We start from the raw sequence: 15,759 nt of genomic DNA, 5'->3' as shown, positions 1-15,759 counted from the left end.
ACTTTCTTTGGCTTTTGGAAAAGACAAAACTGTCCTGAAAAGAAAATCCTCCAAGAATTGCAAACTTTCTTGTTATCAGCCCCTCACCAGCAAGGATGGTCAAGGCTCTGTATCGCTAAATCATAATGGCCCCTGAAATGACAGTTTTGTATCAGCAGAGGCTTGGGAAAGGCTTCTCCGAGCCCGACCTTACAGCTGACGTGTGCGTCCTGAGAATATCCCATCCAGCTGAGGCCCTGAACATCATGGAGACCCGGAGCTCTGCAACAGCTGAGGCCCAAAGTTTGAATCTAACATCTATTGAGATGCTCCAGTTCCTCTATGCATTTCTTTTATAGATAAAATAAAGTCTGATTGTTTGTTGCCCTTCAAAATGATATAAAGACATTAAGCGACAATGACAACTCTGCCCGGCAGAAAATAAACGACTCTGAGCCAACGGGCAGATCATTTGAAGGAGTTAGGAAATGATACAAGCATAAGCAGAGGTACGGTTTATACCATGGGAGGATTTCAGTTATTAACACACTGCCTGTAAGCTGCTTGTAGGCTATGTAGAGCCCTTAATTAATCATTGAATAGCCAAGCCTGATATCAGAAACGCAATGTGACATAAAAATGTTAGCATAGTGCTACAACACCACCACCAACAACCCCGTTTTGCCTGATGCATGAACTGCTCCTGTCAAAGTAAAAAAACTACAAAACTAATTCTCATGCAATTTGACTCAGTTAAAGAAGCCATTTAGATCTCAATATGAACAATTATTCGTGGTCTAATTAAGTATTTGTACCATTTTTGGCTCATATTATTCATCAGTTTTGACCAATCCATAGATAGACACTTTTCTGAATCCAATTTTTTCTTCCTATGTCTAGACTTTTATCCCAAGACAAAGTACCGTCTCACATCTTTGTGCTTCAAGTTTAAGAAAAGGATTTGAGTCTCTTTGCATCAAGTCCAGCCTGTCTGTCATCCTACATCAGGCTCTATGTCAGGTCGTCTGTACCGAGTCCAGATCAAGTCTTGTCCCAAATCTGAACTCTCTAAACCCAATTATTGTCTCTAATCTTTTATCCTAAGTCTAAATGTAAAACCACATTGTCAGACAGCATAAAAAGTCCAAAAACATCACACATTTTTCTTCACTGATGAATTTACAAAGTGCATGTTTGATTTTTTTATTATTATTTTTATTAATAGCTCTGTTGTCCCTCAAGTTTCAAACCCCACAATCACCAAAGAAAGATGGAGCTGGATGTGAAGCACTTTGTAAAACTGAGCATTCAGAGCAACACTTTCCAGGGTCTTAATTACAGCTTATGTGAAGAAACAAACAACCACCAAAAAAAAAAAAATCCTTTTGGGTAAATAGAAGTGTAATTATTGAATATCAGCTAAATGAGAAAGTTCTGATTCAATGTTCTCACGGTTAAAACCTTGCACAATTAAAGCAGGGGTCATCGCCGAGGTGAACGAAAATATGCTGAAGTAAATAGTTTGGGAGATGCCGTAATTAAATTTCCATATCAAAAGCATAATATGGTCTTGCAGTGAGGCCTGCGCTGCTGTAGGGTTTTCTTTGATGTGGACATTTTGCGCTCAACTTCTCCAACGCGCCGTTCAGCTCACAGACCTCCTCTTGGAAATCTTTCCGCCTGTGTATCTCACTATAAAGCCTTGTCCGATCACTATATCGACTCTTCTTTTCTCTCCCCAGGAGTACCAGATCGATATCATCTTTGCCCAGACTTGGGTGGACACCCGTCTGCGGTATAACAGCAGCAGCATGCGGATTCTGACCCTCAATAGGTACAGTGCATTTGCTACAAAAACGTAATCAGACGATTTTTTTAAAAACAAACTTTGAGCAGGTTGTCCCTCTGTTTCAGCACCTTTTCTTAGACGATATCTCATTTGAGAACAATATTCTCCTCTCTCTTTCTGTCTCGTACCGACATGTAATTAATGGAATGAATTGATTGATGTGCTTTGTTTTCCCCAAGTCGCCCAGGTATTTTATTATCCTCCTATTGAGAAGGGAGGCCGACTCCTGCATTTCACAGAAGTCTGGAGGAAGTCTGCTGCAGTGAAGTCTCACCTTGTTCTCTCTCTCTGTCTCTCTCTGTTTCTTGTTCAACCAGCAATATGGTCGGCCTGATCTGGCTGCCCGACACCATCTTTAGGAATTCCAAGAACGCCGACTCTCACTGGATTACGACGCCCAATCAGCTGCTCCGCATCTGGAACAACGGAAAGATACTTTACACACTGAGGTGAAAACCTTCACAACACACAGAGATAAATCAAATGAAACCATGAGAGGGCAATGCAAAAAAACAAGACTGAAAAGGCAGCAGAGCTGCTGGAAAAGCATTCATCTTTTTGTGTCCTTCAGTGGCAGCTGAGGAAAGTGTACTCGTCTAATCATTTCTGAAAGTGCTGCCGATAAAAAGAGAGCTCTGTAACAGTTTCAAGAGGTGACATTGGAAAGTTTTGTTGCATAATTTAAATGTCTGAGTTGGTTGCAGCAGGTTTTCATCCTGTCCATCTGCCTAAAACATCCAGAGTTCCTATTAAGTCATTTCAGAAAGGATATAATGACGGAAATGATTATTTCTACTTTGTTTCGGCTATAGACAGTTGTGGGGAAAACTAAGTACACCCTTTGGGCCACCAAAGGAAAGAGCAATTGTGAGAACTTATATGAAGTTGGTCAGCAGCATGATGACAACAACAAGCTATCAGAAGCAATGGTTGCCTCCCATAAATCTGTGAAAGGTTACAAAGACATTTCCAAACAATCTGAAGGCCGTCAGTCTTCAGAGGTGATTCAAAAGAAGAAAACATTTAGAACAAAGACTGATGGTCTGGATATCTGAGCACCTCTTTGGAATGTTCAGAGAAACTTCAACAAATTGGGAACAAAATGTTGACTGCAACTGTAATTATTTTCATGTTAATTAGACAAAACTCTTTTTTATGTATAATTGCTTAAACTCTGAGGTTCCTTTGCCATGTTGACTGGAGTAGTTTTGGCTCCGCCCACTGCCTTTGACGCATAAGGCTGTCAAAGATAATTGTGCTGCAGCTCACAACTGAAATAATTAAATTATGAAACAATTATGCATGCTTCCTTTTATCAATAAAAGGCTGCATTAAATACAGATCTGAATAATTGTGTTTGAATTTCAGATTAATTACACTTATAGAAAAACTCATTGAACTGCTGCACTTTAAAGCCTACTTTTTTCATTTTAAACCACATCTAAAACTTACAAATCAACATCTGACCTAAGCATCTTAATCTCAAAGCAGTCGGGAGGAGAAAAAAAAGCATTTAAATATTCTTTCTGTAGCTGAAGGTAATGTGTTGTTGTTTTGGATGGTTGTAAACAGCAGCTGCAGCGGCAGACATTAATTTGACAGGCCGCCCACACATCCACAGCGCGCACTGCGGTAGATCTTATTCTCCGTATCAAGATTCGAATCTTTGCTTTTGTTACCAAACGGTTATTTGCCTTTAGAGCAGATATTTAAAACGTCCTCTTCCAGCTTGTCAACATGTCCTGTTTGTGGTTTGAGGAACCCCCAGCTGTCTGCAGCTACCGAGAAGGAAGAAGGAAGAAAAAAAAGGACAATTTGAGCGGATGGGTTCTTTTAAAATTTTATAGCCATTTGGGTTTGTGAACTCTCAGCCTCTGACAGGCTTTTATGCCTCGAGGATCCGTTTCACCTGCATACTGAGAGATTCTGACTAAACCTTGGCAAATAGCACAAACAACCCCAGCTTTTGTTTACACGGCCCTCGGAGGAGAAGACGCAGCAGCCCTGCTGTGTCAGGACGCTTCAGGTGCCGTTGTGAATAAATTGTCCTTAAAATTAGCACAAATGTTCTTCAGAGACTTCAGCGTTTTATCGTTTTTGGTTTGCTGTAATTTCCAATTTTATATATCTATTTAGAAGATTGCGATGCAGCTTTTCATACAACCTTTGAATGTCAGAGGGGTAAAAGGCTCACTTAAAAAATGTCTAATTAGTGGCAGGAGCCTAACCCGTGATTGTAGGGGGATAATTTGTGCTGTTGTAGAGGTTAATACCACTGATCACGGCCTTCTGAACGGCGCTCTAAACGTGCTTCTTATCAGCAGGGGATGAATGGGCCAAAACTGAACCGCTTTGCATTGAAACAGCAAGAATTTTAAGCTGCACTGACCTCTTTTGGGTTTTTTTCTGCACAAACAATAGACCCGGTCATTATGTTTGATAGGAAAGGGTCACCCGTCGTGACAGATGGTTATCACCCGACACAGCTGTTCCCTTCAGTTGCACAGAGACTTTGGAGTCACTTCAACTCTTTGTAACCACTCTCTGTCGCTAACTCTCGCTAATTGACCTAATTTTTTATTTATTTTTTTGTAGCTACTGCAGATTAAATGTGAGCAACAGCTTTAGGGTTTCACAGGTGAACCTGAAGTAGGCAGTACCTGCTGGTTAGAGAAGTTGGCAAGATAAGGAGCTCGAGAAAAAGCAAATATTAAACTTGACAATGGGAGGATCTAAAGGTTTTAGAAAGAGCAAAGTTACCCTAGGAAGGTAAAATGATGACATTGGCTTCTGTCTGAAAACTAAAACCCTGTTTATAAAGATTCAACCTGCAATGAATTAAAGGTTTTTGTTTCTGTGTGTAATAAAAAAAGAAGCCAGAAAAATAAAACCTGCCTGTCAATTACATAAAACCACCAAATGATGGTTTCCAGAAACTCATCTCCATTAGTAGCTAACTAAAACATGCTTCCGTTTTCTTAGAAAATGACACCAGTGCATGTCCCTGTAACTTACTTAATAATGACTTTTATGTAACGGATATTGGACTATAAAACAGGCGTGTTTTGGGGCTGCGTTTTTTCTTAACAACCTCCTCTCAGACGCACCTCTCTGCTTCGAAGCAGCTTCTCGTTCTCATTAATTTACAGTCTCTCCCAAATCTAGATTTCCAGGCTCCTGACAAGAATGGAAGCGAGCAAGTATGCAAATTGAGATTGCACATCATGTGCAATTTGTTCACCTACAAACAAGGCGAGTGAGGCAGCCCTCCTCCTGCTTCGACTGAGACTCCTCTTTTGTGCTCCAAGTCAGGCAATTAATTAGAAATTGTACGAAGGACAAAGAGACAACAATGTGTAGCAAGCTGGGGAAAAAAAAAAAAAAAGCTGGTGTGTGATCTCATTTTCAGAACTCTTATTGTCTGCGAGAAAAGAATCTTTTGGTTATAAGCTCATGTATGAAGAGAAAATGAGCTAAATCTAGGCTTACAATTAGTAAGCTAGGAATAAAGACCGACATCCCAGATTCTCCTGAACATCTGCTGTATTGACTTGTCAAGTGATCAGAGCTAAGTACCTCTGATTTTAGACGCAGACATGCCTTTGAACCATGACCTGACTGCAGGGGGGGGGGGGGCGTGGGGAGTGGATGGAGAGAAGCACGTTTAACTCGTATGATGAAAGACTTGTGTCATTTTGAGCGATTTTGGGCATCAACCGTGCAATCGAGTGTGATCCTGCACCATCTGGTTTCAAGCCAGTGCCTCATAATCTCCAGTGCCAAAAAGTGCATCCTGTGATAAAAGCAGTAATGAGTCTTGTGCACTCACAATGTGCTTCACGGTCTGCTAAGCGAAGGATTCGAAGCAACTGAAGAGCCCTGAGCACCTCCATCTAATCCGGTCTTCTCTCTCTCTCTCTCTCTCCAGGATGACCATCAACGCAGAATGCCAGCTGCAGCTTCATAATTTCCCAATGGACGAACACTCCTGTCCTCTCGAGTTCTCCAGCTGTGAGTCCTGGCACCAAAGACACACATGCATAGAAACACGTCGATGCCCAGAAATGCATATACAGAAGTTTATCAAACCAGATACAGTAAAAAAAAAGAAGAGAATAAAAGTCGGTGTATGTTTGTCCCATGGGCTGCGCTGGGCTCCTATGTGAAAACAGCAAACTTTCAGGTGCTGCTGGGAGTGCTGTACGCCGTTTTAAAGGGAATCACTGATCAGGGGATTGGCGATCAGCTCTATATAGATGGGAATATTTTATGAGGCTGTCGTGTCGCTCTGTCTCAGTGAAGCTTCTCTTCATGTTCTACAGCTGAACTTTTTCCAAACAGTGGAGAGAAAATTATTTTGTAACCTTTTCTGAACTGGAAGCTGGCCATGAACTAATCTAAGATTCCTGGGCTGGTTTGCTGCCATGATTTAAGTTTCTTTTTTTCTTTTCCTTTCTGATTTTCTAGTCGAAACTGTCACTGAAATGCACTCAGAACTTTAGCGTTTCCCTGTTTTCTGATTGTAGATTTGAAATTTCTACCAGAAGGCAGTGAATCAGAATCAAAACGTTTCACTTTATCTACTTCAATCTACTCTCTTCTTAAGAGTTCCCCACTTTGAAGCATTTAAGGTGTTGTAAGTTGCTAATTATGGTATTCATCGTCCTCAGCCAACATTTTTAAAAGAATAAAATGAAAAAGTAAAATCACCTGCCTGCAGTGAAAAAGACCACAGTTAAGACTTTGTAGCATCATCTGCAGTGATGCCCTACAGCTGCAACATTCAAAGACTAAACCTGGTTTCTCTCAGCAGAAGTATGAGGATAATGTTCCAAGTTTTACTTTTTCTCTCACCCTTATTAAATAAAAACAGTAAAGGATAAATATTTTGGAGTTAGATGATAAAGCATTGCTTACATTCTCTACTCTGAGACAAGTCTGTAATTACAGACAAATCACTTTTATGTCCAAATCCCTTTAAATGTTTGTGGTAGATCAGTTAATTACTTATTTTAATTAAAATGGTTTGGATTTCACTCACCGTATTAAACAGAACCAGAAACCTGTAATTTAATTTACTATGAAAAGGATCCTTACACTTAGGAAAATTTAATTATGCGACATAAGTAAAAAAAAAAAAATTACAGTTCTCAGTTGACAGGGACTTTTTTTTCTTTATAAAAAAAACAGTTGAACATCTTATCTACTTGTTCCACAAGAGGTCATTAAAGTGATTTTAAAACCAATCTTTAAATAGCTCCTTATAAACGGAGCACAAATTCTAGAAATTTTATAGAAATAGAAATACCAAAATGGCAACTGGAAGGCAGTCGTGTGTATCAAGTTCAAAAGAAATATTTTTTAAAAAACCTAAAAATATATATTTATTTTAGTGCCTAGTGAAGCATTGGCTTAAAGAAAACATTTTGTGAAATCTGGATTTTAATTCCTTGATGCATAAATTCATTAATACGATCCTTTGAGGTTGTTTTTCTCTAACATTTTATTGGTTATTTTTAAATAAATTTGTATTGGTAATCGTAACATTTAAACCTCTGAAAAGCCAAACCAGGGACTCGGCCTACAAATTGGCCTTAGGCTCGAAGGTCCGTGTGCCAGATCAACACTTTAAAAAAATATTATTCTTCAATGTCCTGTCCCCAATCAAATAAAACTTTAATAAAGCAAAAATAAATATTCATCATGTTACAAACCTTATTTTGGAGCAAATCACTACAGATCAGATGTCAGTGTTTATCGATGCCTTCCCGCAGCAGTTCATTTAGTTTTCATTTAGTTATATTTAATTTGTTCACACAGTGATGCAGACAGATATTACAGAACTGCTATTAGTGACTGTGGCTGGAAGTGTTTGCATCCAGACGTATAAAAATCAAACTACTTTCCTGGAACAGTTTTTAAATTATTGAAACAAAAACTATAAAGTAGAAAAAAAATCAGTTTAATTTTGCTGCGTCTGATTTTGATGTAGCCTCTCCTCCTCTAATAAACAAGGTTTAACGACGTCTCAAACCGAAGCAGACTCTTCTTCACGACAACAAACATCTGTTACGTGTCTGTTTTTGCGAAGTCCACCGCGTTTTACTTTCCGAGTGAATGAATATAATTTTTGAGACGGCGGCGCAGATGGACATGTCTGCAGAAATGAGTCAATTCTTTTGGAAAATCTCATCTGCTTTCCAGACTCTTCTCTCCAGTCTTAACCTTTACAAAGCTGTTCGTCCTGTTAGTCTTCACTGCAGAGCACAAAAACTGAGCAACAAGCGTTTCCTCCACAACGGCTCACTTCGCTTTGCGACTGTTGGCGGTTGCCGTAGAAATGGCACATGTCATCCGCAGCAGATGGTTTGCAAGATGAAGATCTGCTGTGTAGGAAGAGGAGATGAGGAGACCAGTTGAGCATACTGGGATGATGGAAGAAGGCATTAAGGGCCCTCGGTTTGCTCCATGGTGTAAACATATTCACTCTGCTTTAACTCTTTTACACTTGTCAACTTCAGTTCTCTAAGATTTTACCTAGTAAACAACACAAATTGTGGAATATTTGTAGACTGGAAGGAAAATAATACTTGGTTTCAATTGTTTTTTATTTTTTATTTTATTATAAATCTAAGAAGTGTGGAGTGCCTTTATTTTCAGCCCCATTGAGGGAATAACTTGTATAACTACGTTTAACTGCTGCAGGTCTTGCGTTCTGTCTCTTTAAGAGGTGGGCGGATCGATCCAAAAACATCAATAAAGAGCCGGCATCACTATCTAGCATCAAAAGATCGATACCTTAGCGTCAGATTCCCTCTTGAAATTGTCTTCAAAGACTTTGTTTCAGAAAAATGCACACAAATCATGTTAATATTTAATCAATGTATTTTGTAGATACCTATAAAGTTTGTACAAAGTCTATCCATGGTGTGAACAAAAAGAAAAAACACACCTTAGGCTTAGCAATTTAATGATATAAAACAAACTTAAAATTTGTTTGTATCCTTATATGTACTTAGTATCAGATCAGTATTAATACATGCACTATTACATTTCTTTTCTTCATTATTTTATGTAAAAATCAGTCATTGGATGGAGGACTTTTCAGGATGTCACTTAAACATATTTTTTATCTAAACCATTTCCATAGTGTTGTTTTGTTAAAAGTGGATCTGCCATCAAATCTTTAGCATATTTTGCTAACATGAGCCTTTTGGCTGTTTAATCCTCTACTTGGTTTTCAAATTGATTTTAAAGTGGAGGATGGTCAGTCTGTCAAAGTCCCTATAAAACACATCGACGTTCGTGTTCATGTGACGAAACATTAAAGGGAAAAATTCGAGAGGTGTGAATACTTTTGCACCACCGACCTCTGTTTCTCACCCAGCAGCTGAAGCATTTCACTGTTACTGTTTCAACATCCAGCTGAAGCCTAATGTGAGGTTTTTAAATCGCACCGTCTCTTCGTCGTTAAGCAAATCACAAGCCGACCCGTAATGGCCACATTCAGTTTCATTTACTGAGAATGAACATTATGAACCTGATGGATGTGTTGATAGCCTCGCTGATCTTTTCCCATTCATTTTGAGGTTTCTTTTTTTCATAGCAGATGTACCCCTGACAGTACATTATGCAAGCAGTGTGAAACACTGGAAAGATTTTTCAATTAGTGGCTCTGGGTGTGATGACAGGGAGGCTTTTAAGATAGTGGAGAATTTTTTGTGTGCACAGGTGATCTTAGATCAAACAGGAAAGCCAAGCACTTGTAAGTCACTGTGACTTCTGACTGTCCCCTTGTCATGCTACATTCAGTTCACTTTTATTAAATGAAGAAAATTTCTTAAATTGAAAGAAACTGAATTTTTGCACATTTATTCTCAATATAAAACTTTAAATGTCTGCAAAAAAAAAGTTGTAAGGTTGAGGGTTTGCTCAAAGACGGACATATTCTGACTGATTTCAGAGAATACAGAACACAAAGTCTTGCTGAAGTGGGGAGTCTATAAAAGTCTTATGAGCAGAAGGACTTTGGTTAAAAGAAATGGGTTCAGAGTTGTTCCAGAAACTGACCTTTAAGCGGAAGGCAGCCTCACTAATCTATTATTTCTAATGCTTGAAAAAATTTTCCACTCTGTAAAAGTAAAGTCTGGAACAAGTTAGCACAAAAGAAACTTGAAATAAAAAGGGGTATTTTTCTCTTCTTGTCTGATAACACCATAAAGCAAGTACAGGCAAGTACAGTCCATTTTGTAAGCAAAAGCCTGAATTAGGGGTTATGGTTGAAGACTCTGTTGGTTTGCATCAAAGCATTGCCAGAGCTAAACGTCCTTATATGTGGAGAAAAAAGTGATGTGCAAAATACTTCTCAACTCTGCATTGCATCACAATATCATCTCTAATATTTGTTCATCTGTATAAAATGAGAAGCTATGACAGTTCTCTACACGGCTAGTGAACAAATAAATTCCACCAACTGCCTCTCCTCTCCTAGAGACACAAAACTAAGAGGAACTGTTTAAAGTCCAAACAATGGTAGTTTCATCCATGTTCTACATTATCCTTACACACAAATAATAATCTGTCAACAGACACGAAGCAGGAGGTCCATACTGGAGTATGGTCTGCCATCTGGTGACCTCTTCCTCTCAATCACCCAGACTAATCAGAGAAACGGGCGCCATGTTGGCGACTTTACATGAACTGAACTCTCAGTCTGGGATTATGACAGACCTGCCATCAGAAGCTGTCACTTTTATTTCAGGCTCTTTACAACTTCTGTGTCGTATAACAAAATATATAACAAACAAAACAATATTTATAACAAAGTAATATTTATTAATATTACAGAATAATAATTCTGTAATATTAATGTTTGTTATACGACATTAATATTACAGTGCGACTCCAATAACATCTAATACTAAAAATAAACATACCGATCGTCTGTTGAGGTATGGATGGCAACAAAAGCTTTCAAATCGCTACACTGGGTGTAATTTCCCGACGTGGCAAATTGCTCTTTAAGGCAGTGAAATAAGTTCTGTGTACAACTCATTTCTACTCCTGTCATCTGAATATTGCAGAGGGACGTTAGAAATAGCTGCGAATGTGTGATCATTGGGGGCTGGTTGAAAATTGGGAATAATATCATGTGTTAGTCTTGATTATATGGAAGAGATGCAGGCAAAGAATCCAAATTTCACATTTAGCTGCACTTGTTTGCGGTGAAAGACAAGCGGGCGTTAGTGGAGAGCAGACAGGGAGAATATTGGAGCCAAGGCCTCAGAAGGCTGTAATTTATAGCATTGTGAAAGAACATGTTGCTTCAGGGGGCTTTTAGAGGGTATGAAACATTTTGTAGCTGTAGAGACACACTGGTAGCACGACGATAACGCCGTCTGCAGTCAAGATAATTGTGCAAGACCAGAAGAAAAATGATGGCAATAATGTTCAACTAAATTAGTATTTAAAAAAGTTGGGAAAGAATCATTTTTTGTGTCATTGTGATTTCTCTTCTTCCCCTGACGTCTAATTCTATTGTAAACACAGTATAATTTTCTTGTGTTTCACAAGCACACGCCTGACTAGTGAGAGGCTTTGTGAATTATCTTAAGCTGTTGGAGCTGTAACGTATTTGTCCCTATGAAAATAAACTAATAAGTGAGCAGTTTCTGACCAGTCGATCCTGAATGTTTCGAGGGATTTTGTGTGACAAGTTTGTCACTCATGCTTATACATTTACACTATGAAAATCATCCAGCCAGTTTATTTTCCCTAAAATTGGACTCAAAGTTGAAGGGTTTTGCCATTAAAGCATAATGAGATTCAGCTGGAAGCCTATGAAGCCATTTCACTGAAATTAAATAAATGCTACATTCGATTACATGATAGAGTATTTATTCTCAAAAGGTGTGCCTCAGCAGAATCCAAGCTAACAAGTTAAGACTGATTGCTCGGTTGGTCTGCATTCCACTGAATCTCCAATGAAAACCTGCTTTATAATTTTGTATAAATCATGCAGAACTCTGGTATAAATCATGCATACAACAAAAAAAAAACTGCATAGCTGCAGAAAGCCTCTCCTGCCTTCAAGTTTTATTCCGATCCTGTATTTTCTGTGCTTTATCCATTTATCCTCCAGAACACACTCGCGCACAACTAACTGGCTCTGTGTGTGGTTTGCAGATGGCTACCCGCGGGATGAGATCGTGTACAAGTGGAAGCGAAACTCGGTGGAGACGTCAGACCAGAAATACTGGAGGCTTTACCAGTTTGACTTCATGGGGCTCCGGAACACGACGGACGTGCTTAGGACCACGGCAGGTAGGTCAAAGTTCAACAGCGGGTCTAGGAAGGCTCTCCGAGGCTGTCAGTCCCTTCACACAATGACTCAAACTGATGTTATAAATCATGCTCCACCCACAAACACGATCTCTGCTTAAAAGAGGATGGGGAAACTGTAAGCTTGCCAAGACATGACTGTTCAAGGAGAATGTTAATAATTAAACCTTACAGCAGTGGTGGGAACCACTGCCTAAAAACTAAAAGCACTACTTATAGACATTAGTTCTGCTAACGCTAAATCGCTACACCAACTCGGTGTTTAGCTGAAGCTAACACTAAAGCGCTAACTTCAGTTCAGATTACAGTGCGTTCACAGCAAACACGTTATGAGCATCATCAGGGGAATCTAGAGTACATTTAAAGTCTATGTGGAGGTGTGTGGAGGTGCCGGTTGCGGCGCGTTTCGACCGTCTAGCTCAGCGCAATTTGAAGCGTTCGGAGTATTTTGAGCCTTTCGTGTGTCAAGTGCGTCCAACGCTCCACTTAGATTTTGAATGTAAACCAGACACCCCTGATACACCATTATATCTGCTCTCGAGCACCAATTTAATTTTGACATTAAATTATGGCCTTAGAAACTGTATTTAGGTTTATATGTTCTTTACTGTCCATGTTTTATTTTGTCGGTTTCTTGTTTGAAATCGTTATCAAAGAGAGGAAGCAAAACTACTGTGTATACAGTCTTCATTCATTTCAAAATAAGAGCACGAACATAAACGTCTAACTATAGTTCTTAAAATTCAATAACCAAAACTAGACAGATGTCAAGTGTTATTCAACTGGAAACACATAAGTAAATTAGCACTTTAGAATCTGTTTGTAAAAAAAAAAAAAATACTTATCAGAAGCTAAGTGTGCTAAATGTTTTCAAAGCTTAGCTCTCCTATTAGCGCATTAGAGCGTACTTTAGACTAAAGCATATTTGTGTGTTAAATAGACACATGAATATGACCAATGTGGATCTATTTATTAATTCTGAATGGGCAAAAAATGCCTGCGATAGACTGGCGACCTGTCCAGGGTGTACCCCGCCTCTCGCCCAGAACATTAGCTGGAGATAGGCACCAGCAGACCTCCCGACCCCACTAAGGGACAAGGGTTTAAAGAAAATGGATGGATGGACGGACGGGCGGGCGGGCAAAAAATGCATCTCTGGATGTTTGAATCTAGTCCTAAATAGCTGCAGATGTATTTACAGAAAAAGTTGGCTCTGCAAAACACTGAGTAGGGAAACTGAACCCAAACATGCAGCACAACTTTAATATTTCCTTTTCCAAAAACAAACAAAAAAAAGAAATACATTCAATGTTTTCCTTTTGTTTCTATTCTGCAATGCAGATGTTGACATCTTCCCGTTGAACTATTCACCCCCTCAGAGCTCCACAAGCTAACATTAGCATTAGCTCCATGCATATAAATGCAATCATATCACTAGTTTCAAAGCTCATAAGTATTCCCCTCGGGTATAAGGCCAAATAGGTTTTTTCACTGACATTAATCACTAGGATTAAAGATTAAAAAGGAAGTTTAATTATTCACTCCTCCTTCTCTCCTGCTCATCCGTATGGTTTCTATCTCAAGTATTTTGTAGCTTTGAATCTACGACAACTGTAAAACCTCGCTGCTCCCACATGTGGACAAAGCTCTTTATGCATTTTTAATGCTTTATACATGACCTTTGAAAATAAAAATCGATTCTGACGGCTTAAATAATTGAAAGACAGAGGACACAGACCTATCGTTAACCCCTTTTAACCTTGTTTAGAAGGTGCACATTCCTCCTGGTAGGTGCCATACGGTGCTTTGTCTTCAGAGAGACGGGCCCAGATCTGCATAATGTGACCTGATTCAGCTTTCTAACAGCTGAACCTCTGTTCATGAATATTCCAGGAACAGGATTATAGTTAGGAGACGGATAACAGGGAGTGGCATCGAATTATCGGGGAGCTCAGAGGAAATTAGCTGTATAACTCAATTTTGTTTGGCTAAATCTTACTGAATTGTAGTGGTGGTTTGTTATAAAACTTGTTTACAACAGAAGATCAGTCGACATTACACACACTGATAACTGAGCATCAGTTTTAGGTCTAATGTGGATCCTAAAGGCTTACACAACCTCTTTAAAAGACAGATTTCTGTAATGCAGACATAAGTTCAGCTACAACTTCTTTTTCACCTATACAGTGATCCCTCGCTATAACGCGGATCACCTTTCGCAGTCTCGCGTTCTGGTTGGCTAAATAGTCTCTGAACTCCTTCTCTACCTGTGTGCCAATAACGTTACGGTATTTAAATATAAGTAATACAGATTGGCCATTCAGGAGATGAAAGCTGAAAACTTTGAAGGCCTGCTGGAAAAATCTGTGGCCAGAGGCAGCGCAAAACCGACCGGAGGCTCGCTTGATGAAATCCATCGCTCTGCCGTAGATACAGCTGTGAGTCTCGCGGGGCAGGGTGGAGGAGACGCTTTAATGACACGACTCCAGATCACATTAAGGCCGGATTGATGAACAGGTTTTCTTCTTTGGTTTCAATGTAGAGCAGTGGTCCCAAAACTTTTTCCTGTGAGGGCCACATAACTTTTCCTTTCTCTGGTGGGGGTCCGGAGTCAGTTTGTAACAGAAAAAATGTGACGATAGGAGTGCCTAAATGTCGAAATATATTGTTTTCCAGAAAGCACAATCAAATAGCATTCTCTGGGTTCTTCACAGAACAAGTCAGGAAATAAATAATAACCAAATAAACCTCTCTGGGTTCTTCACAGAAAAATACAGGAAGGATTATAGTCTGTATACAGACGGCTCATTCCGAACTATGAGCCGCACTGGACTGTAAACCACAACCCCAAAGTTTTTTTTTTTGTTTGTTTTTTTTGCCAGTGAACATACATGCAGATATCTCTGCCACTCCAGGTTTTCCTCAACGATGCAGCAGCAGCAGAGGGAGGCGGACACAAAAAATCGGATTCATAACAGGTCAATTGAATATCACATTTATTAGGGTTGAGAAAGGAAAAGTTGCCAAGCTTAGATTTAACTGAACTAATTACAGTAGTTTCCAAACGGTAACAGTAAAAGTTCTGATCATTAGTGTTGCTACTAGCATGTGCTAAATCAGTGGTCCCAACCTGTTTATTACCGCGGACCGGTCAAGACTTGGAAATTTTGCTGCGGCCAGGGAGGGGGGATGAACAGTCAGATAAGGATTGTGCATGTTGGTGTTCCCACTAAATACTGAATATGCCATGTTTGGGTTGTCTTGGCCCTTTTATCGCAGCCTGTGGGGTTTTTCCTGACTGGTAACGAGAATACAACCTGCTGAATGTGACGGGTAGCCAATCAAAAAGCGCAGTGACGTCAGAACAGAGGGGAATCCCAAACAGCTGACATATCGCGCAACTGAGAGTCCGATGGACATCGGAGATCATATGTGGAAATGTTTATTATCATATGTAAAGGTAATTATTATATATGTTTATTATGTTTATTCAGTTAAAAATGTTAACTATGAAAAAACATTCACCTCCAAATCATAGTGCAATCGGTTCGTGTTGCTCCTGCCTTGGAGACACGAACCAATCGAACCTG

At 39.4% G+C, this 15,759-nt stretch overlaps 1 protein-coding gene across 1 annotated transcript in view; it reads left to right on the top strand.

Moving 5' to 3' along the window:
• The window catches only part of LOC103476105 (gamma-aminobutyric acid receptor subunit gamma-3-like), an 86,282-nt gene that overhangs the window by 46,235 nt on the left and 24,288 nt on the right, over positions 1–15,759 (top strand). The window contains exons 4-7 of the mRNA XM_008428206.2: positions 1,722–1,813; positions 2,146–2,277; positions 5,757–5,839; positions 12,014–12,151. Coding sequence (XP_008426428.1) covers positions 1,722–1,813; positions 2,146–2,277; positions 5,757–5,839; positions 12,014–12,151 — 445 coding nt within the window. The remainder of the gene's footprint in view (positions 1–1,721; positions 1,814–2,145; positions 2,278–5,756; positions 5,840–12,013; positions 12,152–15,759) is intronic.

Source organism: Poecilia reticulata, linkage group LG2 (genome assembly GCF_000633615.1).
Source record: "Poecilia reticulata strain Guanapo linkage group LG2, Guppy_female_1.0+MT, whole genome shotgun sequence".
In the NCBI taxonomy this organism is placed as follows: Eukaryota; Metazoa; Chordata; class Actinopteri; order Cyprinodontiformes; family Poeciliidae; genus Poecilia; species Poecilia reticulata.
This window is presented reverse-complemented; position numbering and strand designations above follow the sequence as displayed.